This window comes from Podarcis liolepis (assembly GCF_965112155.1).
Source record: "Podarcis liolepis genome assembly, chromosome: 3".
NCBI classification, from domain to species: Eukaryota; Metazoa; Chordata; class Lepidosauria; order Squamata; family Lacertidae; genus Podarcis; species Podarcis liolepis.
The window spans coordinates 50,925,059-50,951,470 of record NC_139557.1 but is presented as its reverse complement, the minus strand read 5'-3'; the positions used below and the strand labels follow the sequence as shown (position 1 = coordinate 50,951,470).

At 38.6% G+C, this 26,412-nt stretch overlaps 1 protein-coding gene across 5 annotated transcripts in view; it reads right to left on the bottom strand.

The window, feature by feature from the left end:
- Positions 1 to 26,412, bottom strand: part of LIN28B (lin-28 homolog B) — a 91,696-nt gene that overhangs the window by 1,639 nt on the left and 63,645 nt on the right. For all 5 annotated transcript variants that reach the window (XM_083497718.1, XM_083497719.1, XM_083497722.1 and 2 more), the window contains one exon: positions 25,482 to 25,666. In XM_083497718.1, the coding sequence (XP_083353844.1) occupies positions 25,482 to 25,666 (185 nt within the window). The remainder of the gene's footprint in view (positions 1 to 25,481; positions 25,667 to 26,412) is intronic.

The following is a 26,412-nucleotide window of genomic DNA, read 5'->3' as shown; positions in this document are numbered from 1 at the left end:
CAGAATATACAATGAATCATGGAATGGATGGTGGTCAGCAAAGAACCGTAGGCATATTATAAAAATGGACTGATCCATGAAGTTTATCTTTCCTACATGCTATTTTACAGACCAATATGGGTAGGGGAAGAAGTGTAGAAGATTCAAGCTAAATTTTAACTGAGCTAGACAGAAAGACAAATGACAGAGGAGCGAGGAAGGGATCAGTGAAGATAAGATGCAGCAGAGGGGGAGGGAAAGGAGAGGGAAAGATAACAAGGGTTCATGGGAGCAAATGATACTACAAGTATTGAGTCTTTCAATTGTTTATTTCTTTACACTATCTGTAAGCATCATCAGGAAGGAGAAGATCAATGTACCAGCAGGAATGCTGGACTGGCTCCACTGGTGTGTTTGCACTGCACTGACCTGCCCGCTGTTTCACCTCTCCCCCTTCCCCTCTCCATCCCGGTATTCAGCAGCAAACCAAGTGACTGGAGGTCAGATGAGCACTGCTGCCTCTCTGTGCTGCCATCTGTATGCCACCCAACAATCTCATACTCTGGATAGCTTCCAAGAGTGAAACATTAAAGCAGCACAAAAGTCAGCAATTGTCAAAAGCAGCAAAGATTTCAGCAGCAGCAAATTAAAACAGTATCACCTAAAGCACAAAGATGATATAAAATGCAATAGATTAAAAGTATCTTGTGGAGGCATATAAATTTAATTAAATAATAATAGATGTATCTAAAAAGCATGAGGATATAAAAAGGTCTTCGCTTGGTGTGGAGGAAAAATAAAGTTTCTAGAGAGCCTGCTTAGAGAGGGTGATAACCCAGGTAGGTGCCACCACAGAAAAGCCTCTTTTTCCTGTGATCAGTTGTTACACTTCACTTGGCTGGGGCACCCAGAGGAGATCTTCCTAAAATAAAGGGATAGGTACATGTGAGAGAGGGACGTGGGTGGCACTGTAGGTTAAACCACAGAGCTTAGGACTTGCCGATCAGAAGGTCGGCGGTTCGAATCCCCACGACGGGGCGAGCTCCCATTGCTGGGTCCCTGCTCCTGCCAACCTAGCAGTTTGAAAGCACGTCAAAGTGCAAGTAGATAAATAGGTACCACTCCGGCGGGAAGGTAAACGGCGTTACCGTGCGCTGCTCTGGTTCGCCAGAAGCGGCTTAGTCATGCTGGCCACGTGACCCGGAAGCTGTACGCCGGCTCCCTTGGCCAATAAAGCGAGATGAGCGCCGCAACCCCAGAGTCGGACACGACTGGACCTAACGGTCAGGGGTCCCTTTACCTTTACCTTTGGGAGAAGACTATCCTTCCAGTTCCCTGGTCCCAATCCATTCAAACTTTTAAGGTCAAAATTGGAACTATGAATTGAGCTTGGAAATGGGCAAAGGACTAGTACAGATGATAAACCAATAGCATAGGTTTAGATCATCCGGTCCCTAATTATAAAATTGCTATAATAATACTATTTTGGACCACTTGAAATTTATGTGCAATCCCATGTATACAGGAGCACAATATTCCAAACAGGTTAACAGAAGTTACTGCCACTGAGGAATCGCCATAGTTGGCAATTGGACAATCAGTTAATAAAAGGTGATTTGAGTTACTAAGATGATTTGTGCCTCTAATGGCAGTGCAGGATCAATTAGCATCTATTAGTACTAATGAGCATTCCCAAACCAGGTACCTGATCCTGTTCTCAAAGCGTCAGTGGCAACAGGACATTTCTGTGACTTTCCTTAAGCCAATTTAGCTTATGATCCAAGCAAGCCCATGTCTTTAACAAAGCATCCAAAATACTGCAATAATTTTGAAACAAACTATACCAAAGGAACTTTGCATGAACAGCACTAAGTTATAGGATAACAATAATGCCAGTATAAACTCTCACAGAAACGTATTAAACAATGTTACACATTGTATTGCATTATACATTAATTTTGAGTGTGAATAGGCCTCCACTGAACAAGAGAAAGTGTACCAGGGGGTCAGTAATAAAAGAAACAAAGGAAATCTTTGGCCAGGAGTTACTGAGATAAAGATACTTTATGTGTTTAATCTTTTTAAATGTTTACACATACTCCACTAGAGGGCAGCAAGAATCTAAACAATTGCCTCTCTCTTGCAGTTTTAAAATCATCATTATAGTATTGGTACACATTGGAGGGTTTGGATTAATTTTATCTATTCATATGCTTGTTCAGTGATTTAAAAGATGCCTAGGCCACTTTGCTAGAGAACAAGTGGTGCGAATATCACACCAAAGCTTTCCAAACATTGGTTGGAGAACATATAATTGTTCCCAGCACCTTACAGTGAAGCCATCGTTTGTTGCCTGTGTTGCATCTGCTGCCAGCAGTCCAGCGGAGTTCTTCAGAGTGGTTTGGAGGTTACTGGCCCCCGAGGGAGTAAAGTTTTTGGAAGCATTCTAGGGTAAAATTTCTGGGTGCTGTGATACCATAGCTAGTGCAAAACCACATGAGATGCCAACCCACATTTAACCAAGTTTTATGGGAACAATCTCTTGGTAGCTCGGTCGGCAGAGAATGAGACTCTTAATCGCAGGGTCATAGGCAGGGGGCCTCGAGCCCCATGTTGGACAAAAGATTCCTGCAGTGCTGGGGTTGGACTAGATGACCCTTGTGGTCCCTTCCAACTCTTACAATTATGTGATTCTATGACAAGCTGCTTGTGGCTATGCATCTGACCACATGCCTGCATGATCCCTGTTCCTTACGGTTGATATAAACTAGCAGGCAGAGCATGACTAGATGGGTCCAGAGTGTTAATTTATCATTATACGATGGGGTGGTGCCTTCTGCTTTGAATCCACTAGTATGTGATAGTTGGGTTTTCACTGGTTACTAATATGCATTTTCTTGGGAAGGAGATTGAGAGCGTTGGAGCAGCTGCAATCCTTCCTAGTTGAAACTGATTATCTAGACCCATTTCAGTGGCTTGAATTGCCTTTGTTGCCATGGGTGTAGCCAAGGTGGCCAGGGGGGCAGCTCCCCCCCCCAATCAAGTAAATTAATAAAAATACTTAACAGAGGTTCTGCCTCCCCAACACAAAGTCTGCCCCCCTAACATAACCCCTGGCTATGCCCAAGTTTGTTGCCTTTGTATTTCCTTCATTGGGAGAGGGACGAGGGGAGTGAGACCTTGCTTCTATTCAATCTCTCCATGTTTTGATACCATTGAGCATGGTATCCTCTTGAACTAGCTCTACAGGGTGGGCGTCCAGGGCACTGTTTTTATATTGATTCCAGTCTTACATGGTGAGTCTGTTCCAGAGAACAGCACTGAGGAAATGATCTTTGGCTCCCTAGCATCTGTGTTATGGGTTGTGTCAGGACACTATTTTGTCTCTGATGCTATTTAATATCTATATGAAGCCACTGATCATTACAGGATTTAGAGCAAAGTGTCACTTGTATGCGGATGATACACCACTCTCTTTCTCTGTAAGCACCACCCCACTGTGTAATGATAAATTCATCCTAGTTCTGCAGCAATAAAACTGCTAGCACATTTGCAAAGGTAAGCATGGTCTGGCATGGTTTCAAACTGGATGGGGGATTGCATACTGAGGGGGGGTTGGGCTGGATGACTCTGCTTAGCTTTGAAAATGTGCTATCAGTTTTACTGCTCTATCACCTGCTTAACAACACTACTCCTCTGACAGGGTTCGTACTACAATCCAGGCTTTTAGTGTTGCAGCTCCAGCCCCCTGGAATCAGTTGCCAGCTGAAATTAGACAATTAACATCCTGATGTTTAGACAGCTGCTGAAAATATTTGTTTATAGTCTTTCCCTGAACTGTGAAACACTTAATAGGTTTATAAAATAAACTGAAAAGATAGAAGGACAAGAAGTGCAACCGTCCCACCCATTTTGATTAGCATAGTGGTGTTATAGTGACATCATGTGATTGACAAGTGAGTTGATCCACCCACCTGCCAAAGTTGGCCCATGGGATGGGGCCAAGCCAAGAAAGTTCCCCGCCCCTGGACTATAACATGCTTAGGAGCCCTCTTTAAATTGGATTTAGTAACTGTCCCCTACTAAATATGCTGAGTCCTACAGATTCATTAAGAAAACCAGAACTGAAGATTAGCTTGTCTACCTTCTCTGATAGATGTTTCCCTTCAATTTCAGTATATTTGTTAAGCTTCCTTCACCTTTTAATGAACATATGCAGAGAGATTACATTTCTGCTCAGAGTCCAGCGAAGGAACCCAAGATCTCTCTGCAATTAGAAGTAGTTTTGGAGTTGTTTCTCAAGGCTTGCTTTTTGTACTGACCACATTGCCCTACTGGGGACCTTAGCAGCTGGCGGGGGCATTTCCTTTCCACGGAAGGAACAAACCTTATCATAACACTTAGACAACTGTTGCAACCTTCATATGATGCAGAGTTCCATGGTCCACTTTGCTAACTTCATACAGTTTTATACAACCTTGAAGGAAACTGAATTTGTAAAGGGGGGAACGGACAACTAGTCCAATCCAATTAAACTTTTTATTGCACTAGCCATAGGCATCATTCAGAAGGAGAACAACAACAACAACAACAAAAAACAACCATAACCATAAAAATCATCGGGCACCACACATACAATAAAACCAGGGTCTACTACTAAAATTATTTGTTGCATTAAATAGACTAGAGTAGCAGAAGATTCTCAGGTAAGATGTGGACAACTAGTCCTTATTTTAAATGGGGGGGGGGTTATATCAGATATTTTGGAAGGACTACTCTGAAGAATTTTATTTTTTTTGAGGAATCATGCAACACAAATATATGCTTGTATACATGTCTGGGTGGGTGGAGATTGAGCTTGGGGATGATTAGAGATGGAGAATCAAAATACTGAAACTTTCCACATGGCAAGTAGCACTCTCTACATGACAAGTGGGGCATTAACTATCCGTTATGCTGCCTGTTGGCCTTTGTTATGTAACAGAACAAGGAAGCTGGTGATGTGGTGAACCACCCACTACCCTCCCTCCCTTTTTCAGACTTCCAAAGGTTTTTGGGAACATATGGATGCTTGGCTCACTGTGTAGCAGGAGACCATGTACCTTCTATGCAGCCCCACAACTCTCTGTGTAGTGAGGAATTTTAGGATCAGAGTTGCATCTTCAAACAGGAGGGAATTTAGTCAGTTGCCATATTGTAGTAGGCTCCCTGGTGGCTATACTACTTTCTGAAAGCCTTGTCGATAAAACTGCCCTCAGTCTTGCTCTCCAAACCACCAAGATTTTACAATCCACAACAAACTTGAAGCAATGCTGTGGAACAACATCTTATAGACTAGTGTGAACCAAATTGCATATTTGCCTGCCTAGAAGCTCATGAGCTAAGGCAATAAATCTACTTTATATGACATAGCAGAAAAAATTTGATGTGATACAGGAATTGAATTTGGCAGACCATGGTCCTTTTGCTTAATAAAATAAAATAAAATAAAACCACATTCACCTGTGCATATTCAGAGTAATCCATATTCTGTGTTACTGCTTCCCAACTAACATTTGCTCAAGATCTTTGTTTTCCAAATACTAGAAACCAAATAAATAACTGCTCTTTGAGTTTGGAGTGGAACCCAAAATAGGCAAAATTCATTTCTAGACTATACCATTTTTAATTTGCTCATATGTTATATCTTTACTCCATGCAGCATTAATATCTAAGTAAATATATTTGCAAGATTTTCCTCAGTAATTTCATTTGTTTATCTAAATAAGGATTCATGTCTGCCCTCCCTGCTTTCTCAACTAAATATTCTGCTATTACTTTGGCTTCTGTGTCTATTTGGTTACAGCGAGACAACTTAAAACCATCCCCTTCACCACAGCAAACAGACCCATTTCTTACGGGTTGTTAAGGAAGGAAATATAAATGCCTAGGTTGAAATGTACGAGGAAATAATTAGTTCAGTCAATATCACTACCCTCATTTTTCTTCCTGTGCTAGAGAAGATCGGACTCAAAGTATTACCTTTACTAGGGAAGCAAATTCATTCTGAAAAATCTATGAACTCCAGTTAAATGGCAAAATAAAGTTAACATTTTTATGGGAACACATATTTAGGTCAGTTGCTTTTGTTTAGGTTCATATACACCCAGAAACACAGTACAGCCCCCCCTCTTTTCTTTGAGAGTTCTAAAGTAGGCTAAAGTGTTTCAGCAGCAGAAAAGCGGTAGGCAGCAGCCATGGACAAATCAATTTAATCAGTCACTATGGTATGTACTGCCGTTATCCAATTCACTGAACCATTTCACCTTCCCAATTGGCCAGCTGTCAGGGCTCTTGATTCTACTCAAGGGGGCCTCATCAACCTTTGCAGATCACGTGGGTTTACCCTTGACAGATAAATAAAAATAAAGAAAGTTTGAGGTGTAGGGCTTTGTTTGTCATTTGCAAATAAATGCAGCTTGAATTTTAGACTCTCCACTTCCCTTCTAAATAAAACACTTTGTAATTAAGATTCAGTACTTCTTGTTTGTCCCTTAGCAAACAGACTTTGTGGTTGAAAGACTGCATTGTGTCGAACATTCACCGATTTAAACACGTTAGGATTTGTTTTCCTATCAGTTCACAGCCATTTCCTGAAATATCTCCATTCTCTAGGAATTTAACCAAAATGAAAATGGGTTACTGCTTTGAATGCACAAATGATGCATCATAGCATCACCTGTGAATTAATAAAATTGGGCAGGAGTGGGAATAAAGGTTCAAAACAAATGAACTCTTTTTAGACAGTGTTCCTTAACTATATATATTGCAGCTTCAGAAAATTACTCTGTTACAACACATAAAATACTCAGTTTAACTTTTCATGTGTTATATAAAAGGTTATACTGAGCATTTTATGCACCATAACAGGACTGACATGTGTAGAAACATCAGAGTAAACCCTGCTCTTAAAAATAACAATTTAATGGTTTATGTAGGAGAAACTCAAAGTCATTTGACTTGTATTTTACACTAAACGTTTCTAAAATAAAAAGGGGGAAATTATTTCTCTTATTGTTTCACTGGGGGGAAAAACTCCAGCTAAGAGATGCAGCCCTTTCCCCCAAAACATTCAAAAGATAAAGTATACAAAGAGATGGCAGATATCTTAAAAAGCATTTAAGAACTGGTTCATCAGACCTAAAGCCATGACCCTAATTCAAGGTTGCCTTTCATATCCAAAGAAAATATTGGAGAAAATGAACAGAACCACTTATATATTTACACTGTTGCTGATTTGCCCCAGATCTCTAAATATATCCCTTCAAAATGTACCTATTAGTGTATACAAAACAAGTGAATACAGTACTAGTTTGTTTTCTTTGACACAAAAATTAACATGTTGGCTGATTCTGAAAGCTACAATGAGGCATCTTCATTATTTGTATAAATAATTGCAAGTAAATGTAAAACATATCCATATTTCAAAGTGGAAAGGAACAGGTTGTATTTTCTTTCTTTCTTTTATTATTATTTTATTATTTAGTTATTATTTTCGATTATAACAAAAAAGGAAAACATTTCACAAGTCATTCAAAGGAATTCTAACATTTTGAACCTCGACTTCCCTTCCCCTCTTTCTGTGGTTCCTTAAAATTGTTTTCATCTTTCCCTGCATAAGAACAGTTGAATTTTATGTCCTCAGTACATGACAGTGAGCTACTGAGTGCAAACTTTTAAGGAATTCTTACACACAACAATAAAAAAGTTCTCAATAATTTTCATATCACAGAACTTGTCATATCTCCAGTTCCTAGAGATAATAGAATTGATACACATTTTGAAACTATTTTAAAACCATTTTGAAACTTGTCAACCACTGGACCAATGAAGTTGCTTGTCTATCAAGTCAGGTAAGAAAAACGAATTCATTCATGAAATGTGATTAAGTTTTATGCCCTTGAGCTGGGAAGATGCTTCTATTTCCTACCCTGAGCTGCTGGCAATTGGGCAGTGGAAAATTTAAGAGAAAGCAAAGTCAATATAAATTATTACGAAAAAGCTGAACTTGAAGCTGAAAGTGGATTGCACATAGCTAACATTTGTTTCCAGCATAAAGATGACATTTATTTTGTCTTTTACATCACCTCTGGCCTATATTTTCCAGTGCAAAGGGACTTGTAAATAGTTGGCTTTAATTACTGCTCAGCTGATTTAAGCAAGAAGGAAAGTAAGCACTATAGTCTTTTTCAAGCTGATCTATAATACGATTTGGACCATTAATCCAATATACATGGCAAACAGCCTTATCATTTTTGTGTGGTTTAACAATACCACAGTATTTGTCGCCAGATTTATTTATTTTTGCCAGACTTATCCACTAGTGACAGTATGCAGACAGCTTTGAATTACTCACTTAATAGTGTTCTCCAACAAAAACTCTTTTCTCTTTAAATGCTAGAAGATCACAAAATGGAATCTGGGGGAACTGATCTGTAAAAAGTTTCTGCTGTTAAGAGTTTTAAAAGCTTTGTCAAAATGTGTATAAGGAGTACAAATTAGATGTTCAGAAAATGTGTCATGTGTTCTAAAAAGCTGGGGGAAATTAAGAAGTTGAATAAATTAAAAACGAAAAAGAAAGTTACTATCCTATGCACACTTATTCAGGAGTAACTAATGGAAATCAATGAATATCTGGCAGCACAGCTTATAAAAATAAAGATATGTGTTAAGCCACCAACTCCACAATGTCATCTGAAGGAAATTTAGTGTTTGAGAAAGCAAAACACAGGAACATTTATATAATAATCCTCTTCTGGTTCCAGACATACATTACTAAAGATGGAATGACAAAATAGATTATAATATTAAAAAAAAAACAGCCATTAGTGTGTTCAGTGTTGCTTAGAAGTAAAAATTTAGTTAAGCCAATTTCATAAATAACAGTATATCTCTGTCGAATGAATTCAGTTAGTACCAAAACAGCTTTGTTTTTCATTTTTTTTAAAGAGATGCTACTGTGCAAATATCACTAATATGACATTTGATAATATTAAGATGATTACAGCTTAGTTAATGGGGTTCTCAATAAAAAAAACCACTGGAAAATAACACCCACACAGTATGATCTTTTAAATCAGGAAATCTGACGTGCAATTTCCTGGACCTGCACCTTAACACATTATACAAAAACAAAACTCTTATTATAATGAGAAGGCAAGTTTTTCCTTTAAAGAAATTGATCATTTTAATTGCTTATATTAGGAAATAACTTTTAGTATTATGGCCCATGCCTCTTAATCTAAAAGACACAAAGTACACGTAACAGAGCCTTAAAAAAAATTGTTCTGCATATTTACATAATTGTTTTAATTGTAAATCCCATTTGCATTTAGAGCAAGTGCAATGGGGATTAATATGAATAGTTCAAACACTACAAGAAAAAGAAAATCGTCTGAAAGCCAGTTTTACAAGAAGCAAAAAACAGACAAATGCTGCTACTTAAGCACAAATACTTTTGGTTGGTTCCCCCCACCCCCAAGTAAACAAAACAAGTTTTATGTGAACAATTGAGAAGCCTCAGAAGAGACACGCATGATGGAACCTTACAATGAGATGGAGGAAGGGGGAAGAAAAGAGAGGAATTCATGTTGGTTCCAGATTCTGTATGACATTCAGTTTGGCTTCTTTATCTTCCTCCTTTTCCATAAAGACATTTAGAATACTATAAAGGAAAGTAGTGTTGTTGTTGTTGTTTAAAAACGCCCTTTAAGAAAGTGTAATGCATTACACAAGAAACAATTGTATAAAATAATGCCTTCACCTGTGTTTAAAAACAACACAGGGATTTTGAAAAATAGAAATTCAAGAGACATGAAGCTTGTTCGCAGTTAATCAGGATTATTCCCATGTTTTCTTAAACAGAAAACTGAATTGTTTTAACCATTATAATAGTTGAATATATAATTGATGCAACAAATAAAAGAACTGAAGTGAACACTAATCATCTCTGTTTTATTGATTTACCTCCAGGCAAAAACACTTGAGTGAAGAATGTTCAGATATTTTAGCATCTTAATTTGTTGTTAACATGCAGATTACCTCTGCTAAAGTTTGTCATAAATTTCTATATTGCTTTAGTTGTCAACTGCACATGACAAGTTCAAATAAAATCTTGCATGTGCCTACAAGCCTTTTGCCCTTCATTCACAAGGTACATGGAAGTTTCTGGATGTGGAATTGCAAACTAGAGGCTTTCAATTATCCTGCCCCCTTTAAAGTAAATATAAGGGACTTCATTTCATACATATTTCCTCATACATTTCGACCATACACACATCTTATAATCCTTCTTTGCATTTTAATAATATTGAATGACATTAAATCATATCATAATAGTGCCAAATTCCATTTTAATTAATTCAATTAAAATTATGCATGTGCTAAGTGTTTTTTTGATAAATACATTTGCAGGAAGAAAAAGCAAGTGAAAGAAGATGGCTTCTCTACTATTAAAGGAGTTGGGGCAAAAAATAAAAATCTGCATGTTTAGCTCCTAAACAGTTTTAGTATTACTTGTCCGTCACTATGCAGAAACAACAACGTTAGAATACATTGTTACAATAGCAGCATTAAATGTTTGTTTTCTAGTTTTAAAAGTTTTCTACATGAAGGTTTTTTTAAAAAATAGTAAGCAGTATTCTTAAACTGCTTACTATTACAAATAAATTCCAAAGCAGATTACAGAGAAAAATATATTATAATCATTTCAATAAAGAAATGAAGACAGTTCTAGCTGTATTAAATAATGAGAGATAGGACCTTATAAAGACAGAATAAAGAACCTATTTTATTTGCTGATAAACAGTTTGTGAATAACACTCAATGATATTTTGTCATCTTCTGTAATCTTTTATGAGAAAGGAGACACACATGTGAAAAAAAGTTTGTTTTCCTGGTGAGAATTTGAAAAATAAGCATTATACATGTAAAGATGTGATAACCCTTTGAAACAGGTGGTGGAAAAGAATAACTCTAGTATTTTATAGTAAAAGGGGGATAGCTTTTAGGGCAACACATTTTATAAAGATTTGTTTGATAATATAGATATGTTAATTCATATAAATTATTATTATGTATTTTTGTGTTGGAGTAATGTGAGAAAGAGCAACAAGCCTGACTTGGCGCATCTGATAGCCCAGACTTACTTTGAACCTTTGGGAATTCCCTCCCTTTTCATGTGAATTGGTGCAGCTCTCTTGTTTTCTGCTATTCAGAAAACAACAACACTTGGCATCACAGAATTGTAGCATTGGAAGGGACCGTAAGGATCATCTAGTCCAACCCCCTACAATACGGGAATCTTTTACCCAATGTGGGGCTTGAATCCATGATCCTGAGATTGCGAGTCTCACGACGAGCTTTACCAGCACTTCCCATTTGCCAACACTTCCAGGGACTCAAAGACCCGCACATGCATTCTTTAGTTTTAACGCTTGTATACAACCATGCAAATTTGTATAATCAATCATTACTTTCCCCCACATTGCAGATGGGAAAGTCAGAGAGGGTGGCTTGCCTAAGGCCATCCAGTGATCCTGTTCCTGTGACAACACCAAGCCAAGCCAGGACTTGGCATGAGTGAATGTATAGGTTCCTGGACAGAAAACTGTTACTTCTCCATCAGTCCAGCTACTGTGAGCCAGGGCTAGCTAGTCAGTTCATAGCAGAGGTGAGATTTAAACCTGCAACTTCCTGATTTGTAACCTGGCCTCTAAGCCACTGTGTTACACAAGCGCTCATAAAACAAAAAGGTTGAAGGGGTCATTTCATATACATCTTTGTACAAATCTTTGAACTATACACAATTTTTTGAAGCTTGAAAATTAAATCGCATTGTTTTTGAAAGGGATGGTTAAGAAACCATAATAAACGCAGATAACAAAAGCACCCGTGTTTATATCTCTTCAAATTCTAACAACAAAACGTAGTATTTTCCTATAGTCCTTAGTTCTTAAATGGCTCTTAATGGAACTGAGATGAAGGCTGTGAAGCAGCCACAGAAAATGAAGTTACAATTTGGAATGTAAGTTTGGATTTTATGTAAAGTATAAGATGAAAAAGGCAATTACTTTAAATCAGGCATGGCCAAACTTGGCCCTCCAGATGTTTTTGGGACTACAACTCCCATCATCCCCAGCTAACAGGACCAGTGGTCAGGGATGATGGGAATTGTAGTCCCAAACATCTGGAGGGCTGAGTTTGACCATGCCTGCTTTAAATCAATGACTGTATGAAAAGGTGCTTTCATACAAGCGGAAAGCATTCCTGTAAGGCAGGTTTCCCAATGTCACTCTCTATCTATTGAACTCCCTGCACGACCTCCCAGAATTACAGAGAATCCTACAAATCTTAAGAGCAGTTGAAGGCTTCTAGTGTGTAGGAGAGGGTTGATGAACAACTGCTAGACTTCCATGAACAGAAGGTATCTTTCAATTCAACCTAGCATTCAGCTAATATTCAGTTTAAAATTTGTAGGAATGACTGCACATTAGTCAGTTTAATGCTAATAATGATTACTGACCACTGGAAAATAAATGATGATTGTTTTGAACAGTTGTAAAGCATTTGCAACATTTTGGACTGTCTGAACTGGCAAATTACAATTACTAGTATTTAAGGTATGGCATTATTCTTCCATTAGGATCTAATTTTCAGTTCAGCTGTACTGAAACAACTGCATCAAGAAAAACGATACATGAATAAGGGCGGGTGTTGACTTAATTTCTATATATTTGGGCTTGGATCCAGAGTTCCTATGTGCAGAATCCCACTTGTGCAATAGCGGGGGGGGGGGGGGAGCGGAACAGCGTGAGAGGTGGTATGGAGAGGAGAAGTGAATGAAAATTGCCTCTCATGATCACAGTTCCTTCTGCAAATGAAAGAAGCCCTTCCATTCACAGAAGGAACATTCTGAATTTTATATATCTATATAAAATGTCATCATGACAGCAGGCCACATGAATAACTGTCAGTACTTCACAGGCCACCAAGAAGAATTTGAAGCACTTTCCAATATTAAAATTAAAGCCACAGGACATCAACATTAGTTCAAAATACAACAACACTACCATAAATAAATAAATAAATAAATAAGCAAGCAAGCATGCGTCCCACAACAGATCTACTGTTCTTGGATATTAATATAATCTAATCCAGCATGAAAATGACGCGAATTTGATTCACAATTACCTGATCCAACCCTAAGCATGTGCAACTAGCTATATATAATGGCAGCTTCATATGCATCAAAGCAGCACAACTGGACTCATGTGAGCACTGCAGTGCAGGTGAACATGCATTTAAGATACACACCCATGTGCCTTTTGCACACAGAATTCTGCTTCTCCTGGTTGCCTCACATAATGGGTTCGGGGAGATAATGTTAAATACATGAAACAACAACATAAGTTTAAGTAGGCCACGCTTGGGTAGCTATCTTGCCAAGTTAAAAGGTCTACTGTTCTCCTCATTTTTATCAATGACTATCAAATGTCACCACTGAAGCAAGAAACTGAAAGTTAATGTGATGCCAAAACTTTATTCCAGCCTTGCAATAAGGCAGTTGCCTGCCTGGTCACCTGCTCAGTCTTGCACCTGCTGCTTCTCAGTTACCTCAATTTATCCTGGGATTAGAGCAATACAAGTAAGGATAGGGCAGCCGCAGCTGCCACGCCATACATGCATGTATATTCAGGCAAAAGTGAAATGCAGTATTCGTGTAAATCGATGACACCTCCTAATCTTTTCATGCATCCTTGCCACCATTGCGTAAGTGCATGCACACAGGTGGAACAGCCACAGCAATAAGAGCTAGCAGCCAGAGAAAGTAGCAGGCAGGTAACCCCATCTCAATCCTTATTTGCAGGCTGCTTTATTCAATGACCATAGAAATAAACATATCTTTCTAGCCTATGTGCCCAGAACTGTGGTAGATTCAGCTACTGTTGCATTCAAGCCATAAATATGTGCAAAACTTCTAAACAGTTTTTTAAAAAACAAAGTGACAACCAGGTAGCTGCTTTTAAACTGAAACAGTATCTCAATCAGTTTTATTTTACTGAAACATTTACTGAATAATAGCAGAAGGAGAAGACAAGCTTTAGAAATTCCGAAAATTATTCCTTTGTTTCTAATTTCAAGAATCAATGCAACTGGTTTCGATTAAACTTTTGCTACATTTTTTATGTCTGAGAGATTAAAATGGACTTGGAACCAGTTGCAACAAAAAATTAAGGCTGCAAAAATGTAGGATAGGTCAGTTGTGTCTTAGCTATAATCGCTGTCAGCACCCCTCTTCTTACAGCTCCCAGATCGGAGGTGATTTGGTATAAGGAATACTGGACTGTAGCCATTGGCTCCATGGTGCCCTCCCTCTTTGCACAGGGCTGGTTAGAGGACTCTGCTAGAGTTTAGCGTTACTGAACTCTGAATCAGCATTACATTCAACCCAGGGGTCCTGGTTTAAAAAAACCTCAACACAGTGGGTTAATTTAATAAGCTAGTTTCATAATAACACATGTTATCTCCTTGTTGTGAAACTTAAGAGAGTTTGCTATATAAACCAGGGTCCCTGGGAACACAAAAGTGAAACTAAGCTCTGAAACAGTACTCCTCCCAGCCTTGCAGGAGAATGAGTTTAAGTGTGTTAACTGGCTTGTTCTTCCTTATCACAGAATTGGAAGGGACCCTATGGATCTCATCAAGTCCAACCTCCTGCAGTGCAGGAATATACAGCTGTCCCTTACAGGAATTGAACCGGTAACCTTGACATTATCAGCACCATACCAACTGAGCTAAACGGGTGTCACTTTGATAATCAAACTAGTAAAAATATATTGAATTTGGGAGCGTCTGGCCTTGATCTAAATATAAGAATAGGCAAGTGTGTGTGTGTGTGTGTGTGTGTGTGTGTGTAATCTTGTGAAAATAGATTAGCTAAATGAAATAAAAACTTAATAGTAAGGATTTTGGCATAGCCAGTCTGCACCAGAAAAGTTCTAAACCACTCTAGGTGCCATATCCCCAAAACAGCTAAACATGCATCTCTCTCTCTCTCTCTCTCTCTCTCTCTCTCTCTCTCTCTCTCACACACACACACACACACACACACACAGAGAGATGTAGCATGCAAGTGTCTGCTATCTAAACAGGTTGTACAAATGCTGCCCTTGCTAAAAGGTTGGGCAATCCCTTTTCTCATGAATGTTATTCTCCCCCCCAAAAAAAATTCCTACCCACAAACTAGTGGATGTTCATAAATGAACCGATCTTGTGGTAACCACATAATGAAGGCAGGCTGACTTGAAGCTAGTGGGTTTAAAAACCTGTCTATAAACCAGAATATTCCTAAGAGAAAATGGCTTTATTACTTTGACTGTAGTAAAACTTGGAAGAGAGAGAGAAAAGGGTTTGGGAACAGACTTGGAATCAAAAGGCTGGCCAAAAGGTAGGAACTGCAGCCCTGACTGTGGTGCAGAGCATTATCTGAGGCACCTCGAGGGGACCAAAATGTGAAAGACAGATGCTGGCCTGCTCAAGCTGATTCTGGAGGATTAGTTTCTGGGTGTTTTAAGTGGAAGCAGCTGGGATCCTCTGCAGGAGACTCCCTTGAACGGAAAATGCAGTTTGCAGAATGACAAGTCGATCTTGAATGTTGGCGAGACAGAGAGGCCAATGCCAATAAATTGCAGAGAATAAGCAGCACGAAAAGGTGGGGGGCAGGGTGGAAATGCTGTTTGCCACAGGTTTCCTGAACACATAATGAATAGCCAGCATCTATAAATGGCAGGGCAAGCAATCCTGAAACAATGGTGAACAGAGGAGTGCAGCTATCCTATAGGCAACACAACCAACAGAAGGCTTGGTGAGCTCCCATCAGGAAACAGAGTACAAGATTTCAGGGACCCAAGAAGAATTCCATCTTCCATATTTAAAGACAGACACAAGAGCAAATTTAAAAACCATTTGACTGCTTTCTCCATTATCTCCCTTCTTCCAGAAACATTTATGTACTATCTGGAAAGTGACCAATGGGTTGTCTAAGAATAGTGTATTTTAATTCTATTCTGCCAATTTGACAATACAAGGGTGGCAATAACACTGAAGATGATACAACTGGCTGCAAAGCAATTACGCATGCCAAGTTCTATAATCCTCAAAGACCGCCTCTCCCCATATGAAGCAACCTGGAGCCTGCACAATCATCATCTGAGGTCCTTCTTCGTGAGCTTTCTCCGTGAGAGGTCCCGAGGGTGACAACATGAGAACAGGCCTTTTCTGCGATGATTCTCCAAATGTGGGATGCTCACCCCAAGTAAGGCTTGCTGGCTTTTGAAAGTCAAAATGCATCACCGACAGCTTTCTATATATTTAAGTAATATATACTTTAAAATAATGTTTGTTTCTGTAATATAAAATAACTTCTGATCTTAACAAATCTTGATGTAGGCATAGGAATAATGTCAGGAAGGGATAAGTTCTATCCACCTGCTTGGTTTGGGGATTGTTTATTTATTGGTGACCTGTCATTCAGTGTCATGCTTTTCAAGCATGTACTAAACACTTACACAATGCTATGGTTCTTGAAGGAGCTATTATTATAGGATAGTGCACAACAGTTTTAATGGGCCAATGATTTCATGAAATAACATGAAAATGTATTATTAACATCAGCAAAATAGTATGGTTCTCTTAAAGAGAAAGCAACAGATGGATAGCTAAACTTACGAAACTGATCAAATTTAAGCAAAATGTTCTCTAGTTCTCTCAAGAATTCGAGTTCTTCATCCTCTCAACCATCCCAGCATCCTTATACATCAAATAAAATATATGTTGTTGAAAGCAATGCTTTGGTTTCACATAGCAGTTGCTAAAAAAGACTCATATTTATTATTTTATTTATATGCCACCTTTCTCCCAAAGGAGCAAACATGTAAGGTGTAAACACCTAAAATGTTTCTGAAATTGATGTGGGTGGGAACACCAGTCTTATTTTAAGAAAATTTCCTTTTTCATATATTCTACTAAGCATTCAGCAAATCTTGGTTTCCCTATATTTACTAACTTGTTTTCAGTAAGTGCCGTTACCATTACATCCAAAGAAAACATCTGAATAATCTCTCTCAGGGTACTAGTGGTGAGTCAGATTGAACCACCAAGAGTCACTCATTGTTCAAGCTTTGAATTTTTCCATAATGTTGGTCCTTAGGGCATCATGAATTCTCATCCCTTGAATATATTGTTTGTCTGAAAGGGATCAAGCTCTGTTCTCTGACAAACTGGCTTTTTATCTTTCTTTAATGGTTGTAAGCAGCAATATTTTTCCTCACCTGCATCTGATGAGAACAACCTTTTACAGCATCTTGTCAATCACATAGTAAGTCAAATACTTTTGTACCATCTCCTTTGTATAAAAAAGAAACCACACGGTTCAAATGATGTTCTTTTCCTCTTCCCTCTAGTTCTGTAAGAACTCAGGGCTTGCAACTAAAAACTACTCTAGAATTACTGCTTAGGACAGTGGTTCCCAGTCTTTTAGGTATAGGAATCTACAAGTCCAGGTTCACTAGGTTTAATGTCCCATCCATTTATTGTCACATGAGCTTTGGACCTTCCAAACTGCTGACTTCCCTCAACAGCCATCGGCTTCATGCCTTTTAATTGCAACATTGACTGTTTTATAACCTATACTTGAGGCATCCCAGCAAAAAAAGGACATATCACCCCTATTAATGTGCAATTTGTTGAAACATTTAGAGTACTTCTAAATATTTAAGAGTTATTCACAGTTTTGTTACAGGAATGTTAAGAACACCAATCATCTGATTGCAGGATATTGCTTCATAAGGTACCGTATTTTTTGCTCTATAAGACTCACTTTTTCCCTCCTAAAAAGTAAGGGGAAATGTGTGTGCGTCTTATGGAGTGAATGCAGGCTGCACAGCTATCCCAGAAGCCAGAACAGCAAGAGGGATTGCTGCTTTCACTGCGCAGCGATCCCTCTTGCTGTTCTGGCTTCTGAGATTCAGAATCTTTTTTTCCCCTTGCTTTCCTCCTCCAAAAACTAGGTGCGTCTTGTGGTCTGGTGCGTCTTATAGAACGAAAAATACGGTATAAAAAAATTATTCTACAAAGCATCCAGTTACTCAAGGAGCATTAGATACTCCCCCACCCCAAATTCTAATCACTCCTGGTCACACGGTTAACGAACACTAGCAGCAGATCCAGTGGTGGTTCACTGCAGGTGTTTGTACAAGGAGTTTGTTTTAGTGACTGTTGCAGCTTGTCTCTGATGCTCAGGTGCTGAAGGTCGTGCAGCAGAGGCAAGCTGTGGGGGACACTCCGGGGGAGGTCCCTGTGCAAGCACCACGTGGTGCAACAGTGATCAGAACCATCACTAGCTGCCAGAGAATGGTTCTCAAGTATCAAAATGTAAGACTTTTCTAGTGTTTGGTTGCAAGGGCCAAAACATGCCAACATAACAAAAAAGTTGTAAGAGGTATTCATCATACCAGTTAAAGACTGTAAGCAATAATTATTTCAGGTTTACATATGAAGCCCATGGGCCACAGGTTGAGAAACAGTGCTTTAGGGACCACCTCCCGGTGTGTTTTCTTAGTTTACAACTGCTGTCAGAGGCAATTAATTTATGTGCATTTAAATAGCTAAGCATATACAAAAGCAAGAACCACTGGTGCCCTTTCTCCAGATGCGCAGGCTAGAGGAAAAAGCCAACCAATTTGCAAAGGCAGAATTAAGAAGTTAGGGTTTGTTTTTGTTTTTTTAGACTTCTATAATAAATAATTCGTTATTAGAACACCCTCCATTTAGGAAACAAGTCACACATATTCTCCTTTTTTATGTGCACATCCAAACCCTAATGTTATTCAGTCACTGGTAGTTAAGGGCATAATTCCAAAATGTTCGCCATGTTAGTCTGTTGAAACAAAACACAATATAGCACCTTAGATGGATCTACAAAAGGGCTGCAAATACAAGCAAGTTCTTCAATTTACACAAGCTCTTGTGAAAAACTATGCACAAACTTATTCTCAAACATTTTATGGGCCAACAGAATTTATACATGAAAACCTATATTTTCCTAATTCACAGCTCCTTATAAACTACCCTTTGTATGTGAAGAGGCACTGAGCGCACGGGCGGGGGGGGGGGGGCTTTGGGTGCTGCTGGCCCTGCCTGGGAGACACGCAAGCTCCCAACATCCGCACCATGTATAGCTGTCTCAGGAGAAAGGAGGATTCTACCAAACATGAGTTATTTATACAGAAACGTTTTCTCCTGCAGCTGCCCATGCATTGTTTGAGGCAGGGGAAGCCATGTGATTACAGGGACAGTGACAAAACCTCTTTATATATACATTTCCCGACAGTAGTTTAAGCTATTTAAATTTGAATTTTTTTTTGGTGGCAGAGTAACAATCAGAAAACCGACGAAGTCTATAAAGATATCAATCATATTCTGAATGATAGAAGAAACAGCACTTTTCCATAAAAATTGCTTATACATTGAGCATAGTCTCCTCCTTTTTCCATGAAAGAACAAAGCGTATTTTCTGCCCATGTGAGATTTATATTTTAAAAACAGCAACGGCAAGGAAACTACTAGCAGCCTGCATTTTGTTCATAAAAAAACTGCTTCTACAACTGATATTGGAGTCTATGTACATGTGCATATACAAACTCATGCACATAATGCATGTGCCTTAAACACACTTATGCAGATGGAGAACCAATATTTCATGTAATGGCACATACATTGTTACCAATGTATTGGTTGGGGTTGATTTCTTTATGTAATGGACAATGCCACTACACAGAGAACATTTGCATTTGTAAAGAAACGGCACAAGAGGCACTGGTTTAATAATTAAACTTTAATTAGGAAACATACTAGCAATTTCAGCACACGATCTCAGGAGTCACTGGGTACACAATCGTGGTTAGATCCTTACACAGGAAATTTGTGTTACTGGTGTCAGTGTTGCAGTTAATGAGAATGAGAAGTAATTGGGCAAAGAAGTTGCAAGACCAGATTCCAAGTTATATTGCAAACTGCTAAAGACTCTTTACGGTACGTGTAACACAATATGCTTGCTATATTTAATGCAAAACAAAAATTCTTCCATGATGGTCCTCTTAATTCCAGACATATATTTGCCAAGCACAGTATAATTAATTAACTTGTTACTCTTAAACTACATTGAAAAATAAGTAAATGGTTTGGAGACTTTGATGTTTTGCAACCAAAATAGGCTGGCTAATTTTTCCATTCCAGTTCCCATTCCAGTCTTTAAACTATCTTAATCTCCTGCCCTCAGATGTTGACCTTGTAGGAACAAGGGTCATAGGTTAGAAGAGACAGACCGCAAAAGATCTGGACTATCAATTCATGCCTGAAAGATTTCTCTCCTACAAAAGAAACCACTAAAAAGCAAATTCCAAAATCTGACAAAACAAGTCTTAGAAAGCACAAGCCCACTACAACATTTATTGAAACTTGCTGAAATTTTCCTATTTTTAAAATGCCTAAAATGGCTAGCACTTTTAAGCAGTATTTCAACATATTCGTTATAAAATATTACCAAAATCTGCCTTTATACCAGGGGTGGGAGAGGGGGAACTGCAATTGTGCTTTAATAATTCTGAAATCTAATTAAGGTCACTTAATGGGTTTACATGTTTTATTTTCTTCTATTCTGTTTACTGAGGTTTTTAGTTGTCGATGATGTGTCTTTAGAGCTATTTATTTCTAAACAATGGATTCCTTTAAAATGTTGGGGCATTGGGTCAGTCTGCTTATCAGTGACAATGCAACCAGTTTCATTTTAGCTGCATTTTAACAATTATGCAGCTTCTCTTTGGATTGCTTGCAGAAAAACTAAGCACTCCTTCAAAAGAGGCTTAATAAATCATTATAATGCTTATGTTTAAAAATGTAAGACTAGAAATCAATCCTGCTTGGCTCAAGCTAACCCAGCAATCAACTTTCTGGTTTCCAAATTATGAAGAGTTAATTCTGCATCTTGCCTGTCTACTATGGAGCTCAAAGTAGTGTTTTGGCATTTTTTGACGTAGGTCAGGCTGATCGATAGGAGCAAGCTAGCCAGGCCATCTAGTGAATGGGGACTGGAATACAGGCTTTCCACATCAAAACCCAGCATTCTATTTTTCTAATTAAAAATAAAAAAGCAAAAATCAACTCCACCCACACTTTAACCCTTCCACAGCAATTTTGCAAGTCCTCAACACTATGCTTACTCAGTTCATAGATATAACAGACTAGCATGTTAGAGAACAGGGTTCACATAACCAGCCCCATCAACAGAAGCCCACTTGTGTGATGGGACTTTCCAACCTCTCTTGTCCCCCAATATCAGCTCTCAGAGGGTCAGGGGAACCCCCAGAACAGTGGGGCAAAAGAGAGGGGAATTGTTCCATCTAGCAAGCTAAAATGCTGGAAGAGGGAATGATTGGAAGAGTGAGACATTTAATTCTTCCCAGAGTTGGGTCCTCACTACTACCATGTGCTAAAATTATGAGGCAAAGGCAACCAAATCCACACAAGTAGTTGAATTCCTGAGAGCTACTCCCAATTCTAGCAAAGCAACCTCTTTTCATAGCCTTCTTAAGGAGCCAATTCCCATCTGTTGCTTTTAACTGAGGTATAAGGAACTGGTGGCCCACCAGATGTTACTGGGCTACAACTATCATCCCTTTTTAAAGTCCCCCGCCCCTAAATATCAACATGGCATTGAATTCTAAAGCCAAAACAGAAAGTGTTTGTGGACATGGATGATTCTAAATTTATATGCAACAAGCCTGCAACACGTTCCCCAGAAAGCCTCATTTTCTCGCAATGATCTCAGGTGTTTGGTTATTTTTTTTCCTATTAGTTCATTTTGTTGTAGCCAAGCTTCCACGCAGACATTGTCTAAAGCTTTCCGTTTACGAGCTATAACAAGTCTTACTATAACCAGGATCAGAGTTATAGCGTTATTTATACTTCAGCTCTTTTAATCTTCCCTCAAGCAGAGTTAACAGCGCTAACTGAGGGACACGTGGGACTGTCTATCCTGTGATTATTACACTAATCTTCCAGGATACCGTGACCCAAGACCACAGTAATTGATATGTCGCATGACCACCACATATGTTAAAAGGTGCCCAAATTTGATCATATTCCCTCCGACATTAGGACTCGCCCAGTAACTCCCATTATCCTTAATCACAGACCATGCTATTTGGGTCTGATGGGAAGTCCAACAACATCCAGAGGACCACAAGGTATTCATCCTGTCTCAAGAATTGTTTCTTCCCTTTTATTCATGGTGCATGTGGAGAGAAGAGGCTCTCAGCTTTAATTTAGGACTGTTTGTCTAAGTCTTAATCGGCACTGTGTGATGTGTTTTGACCTTCGTATTACAAAGTACACTGTCATGCATCTGAAGTGAGACGTTTTCTGTCTAGTGCGGTTAGGGTCCAGTTTAACTGTCAGTGTGGGACCTGCCAGCAGTGAGTTAAGCTGCAGAAGCTTAAGGAGCATGGAGACAAAAAAATGGGCAATTTGGCTAGAGGGTTTGAATATACAGTAGTACCTTGGAAGTCGAAGGGAATCCAATCTGGAAGTCCATTCGACTTCCAAAATGTTCAGAAACCAAAGCACGGCTTCTGGTTGGCTGCAGAATGCTCCTGCAGCCAATTGGATGTTCAGCTTCCAAAAACAGTTCGCAAACCCGAACAGTTTGCGGCATTCGGGAGTCAAAACATTCGGGATCCAAGGTATGACTGTAGTAGGTAACTGCTCCTTTAAAGCCATGCCATTTTAGTAAACATTAATAGCTGAATATACGTTGTGTGAAGTTGTGTAAAGCGACAGTGAGAAGTCATTGAAGTGTAAAAAAACACTGTACTGTTAACCAGATCAACTTGCGTACCTAATAATCTTGTGATAAATAAATGTAAATGGCTGAATAGTGGCAGGAAGGTTTAGTAGAGCCAATGGGAATGGTAGTTTAGTTTTGTTAGTATAGAATAAATAAATATCTGCTTTCACTCCACAAGGAGTATTAGCTGAACAGGACTTTTGCCACAGGCACAGGGATGTGGATTGTGGCTACTCTCTCCAACATAAATGCTGGCAGATGCAGCTCTATCAATTTGTGATAATTCTAAATAGGATTTTTTTTAAAAAATCATCTTTCAACATGCAAGCCATTTAAAGCGCATGTATCAGACATATCAATATGACAGACGAAATCAAAGTAGCCCAGTTAACTTTGATGTAAAGGGTACTGCAGCATTAATGGCAGGCAATGAAACGAGAGCAGTCTGTGGTTTGCTATTGTTTGCCAACCTGTCTGAACTCCATTACATTGATCAGCATTTAAACTGTCCAAAACCTAAAGGGTGGAAAGCAATTCTACCCACCTCTAAAGCCACCGAAGACTATTCTTTGAAAAACGATGTAATTTTAATCATTTCTCATACCCTTCTCTGAATGTACTTCTTGACAAAGGCTCCACGCTATGAGAACAAATACTAAATACTATAAATAAATGTGAATCAAAGAGAAGAATTTGCTTAACTCAGGGGTCCTTAAACTACGGTCCGCAGGCCAGATCTGGCCCACCAGGGTCCTAAATCTGGTCCGCCCGGCCATTGCAGAACCCACTGCTAAGCCGGTTAGGACTAATGGACTATCTGGGGTGGAAGAAGATAACTAGGTGGACGAATGGATGATGCAGACAGACGCAGACAAAAGCCTGGGAGTAAATGTGCACTGTGGGTAGTGTCTGCATCAACATGCACATAGGAAAGGAGGAAATGCCTACATTTATTAGCAAACATACATAAAATTATCCTTTGCAATAGTATGACTCTGTTTAAACCAGAAATAGGGAATATGTGGTCTTCCAGATACTGTTGGCTAGTTGTCAGGGATTCATAGTCAGCTGTAGTCTACAAACAACGGGAAGCCCACTGTGTAGACACTCTGTTCTGGAAAACAGGTTTAGTTATGTATTATAGGTCAGAGCTATAGCTTCTTATGATGGGAAACAAGAGACCTCTAGAAAGACTAAGTGCATCTCTGCACCTGTCAAAGCCCCTGTCAGGCGAGTCCAGGTTTTCTTGTGCTAGTGATGGGTCCTTTAATTTTCTTCCACATAATTTCATGGGCAACTTGGTTTTGTGGTATTTTATGCATTGTGATTTTCTATTATTTTTATTGATTATGGATTAGTAATTCTTTATCATAATTGTAAACTGTTTAATTATTAATTGCTGATGTTTAATTTTACTGTTTACTATTAGATTCTAACAGGTTATTGAATATTGCTTTATTTGATATAAATTGTTTAATTTAAAGTTCTTGTGACTTTTTATATTGGATATCAGGTTGTTACTATTCATGTTTGATGTTTTATTATTATTTCTATTTGTGTTGAAAGCCACCCAGAGTGGCTGGGGCAACCCAGAGAGATGGGTGGGGTATAAATAAAAAATTATAATATGTATATTATTATAATTTTAACTTAAAATGGATAAAACACACTACATTAAAGTTTAGTGAAACCAACCATAAACCAACCTAGATCTCTATATTTTCTGTTTTGGCTTTTCCTTGATCTTAATAATAGTGCCAGAAGCACATTTTCAGATTTCAACACACACAAACGCTCTGCCCATAACACCGCAACAGCTGACATTATCTGAATAATTATTACAGAAATCTACACAGTAGTCTTCTCAATAGGTTCCATTCTCAGCTGAGCATTCTTTCACCACACCTGCCTCTGGTAGGAGCTCTTTCTCTCTCTGCCATGCCCCCTTCTATCTCTATTCTTAGCCCGCCTGAAGTCCTGAAATACTTAGGACCTGTCATTATTCTGTTGCATAATACGAAAGAAATTTTTTAACCAATATGAGCTAGCAGAACATGCTGACCTCTGCATGTAACACTAAAATTACTTTATGAGCCAAAGACATGTGGCAGGACATATATTCAGTGCAGTACATGTATGTGAGGAAAACTAGAACCCATTGCCAGTACCAGAACCTAATGTGAAATGCAACAAATCATCATGGCAAGAGCGCTCTTACACATATGTGAAGTCCCACAAAGAAAACACATGCTGTACATCTGGGACAGATTGATCCAACTTGATAATTATTATCAACACTGCCTGGAACTGACTCTCCCAGGTTTCAGATCAGGCCTCACCCAGTCCTACCCAGAGAGGCCAATGATTGAGCTCAAAACCTTCTGCATGTAAACCACCAAGCTACAGCTCTTCCTCATGGAAGGAATCAGAATATGCCATTTCCAGAATCACAAGTTAAACCATTCACATCCTTATCAGCTGCATCTGAGTCTACAGAGAAGCACCGCAAATAAAAGTTTTCCAAAAGAAGTAAAAATAGGGGGAGGGGGGAAATATTTACCTATCTCCCTTTGGTTTTCTTTTCTGTACTGTTTTTCCTTTGGGTCGTCTCTCACTTCCTAAACAGGGAATCCCACCTGGACCTGTTACCCGTATTGATTCAAGTCCTTTGGAAGATTTCTTAAAAGTAAATTCCACTGGTTCTCCTTCTTTTAGGCTTCTAAATCCTTCCATGTAAAGCTTGCTCTGTGAACAGGAAACATATTCTTAGTTACCATAGACTTAGAGAAAATAGAACAATACTGAAGTGTGCCAAAAAAACAAAACAAAACCTGACAACATAATTATATTTCTGAAATATAAAAACTGACTCCTTTTATGAACATACTTAGGCACATTTAATTATCTTTTTTGCTTAATTCATTTAAATGAACTTCTAGCAGAACAAAAGGTACCTAGGACACTACACTGCAATTTCATTGTGTTTGCAGATTAGGTGTGGATTTCAGCAGGGCTTCATGGTGGATGTAACTAAGAATTATTATGGTTTTTTTTTATGAACAACTGGGTACCTGCTGGTGAAAAACTGGTTCATAAGCTCTAAATATATACACAGAGAAACTCTTGAAAAACACTGGCTAGCTAAAGTGTATTTTAAAGTGTTGCCAAAAAAAAGTTCTGGTTCATATTATCATATTATTTATTTAGATAAACAAACAGAAGTGAAAAGACTTCCTAAAATGGAATGTCAACAGTAGAAAAGGTTCACTTTTGAATCTTTCTTATTTAGACATTGAACAGCACTTTCAGAACAAAGGCAAAGGGGTGGAAATATCAATTTTTCAAACCAACACAACTTCCATACACATCCATAACAGAAGTGGGAAAACCTCTCATGAAAATGGCAAATAAAATCACATTACAATTAATCACCAGTAAATCTATTATGCTACCATGAGTTCAGTATGGATTTTTTTCTTTTTGCTTGATCC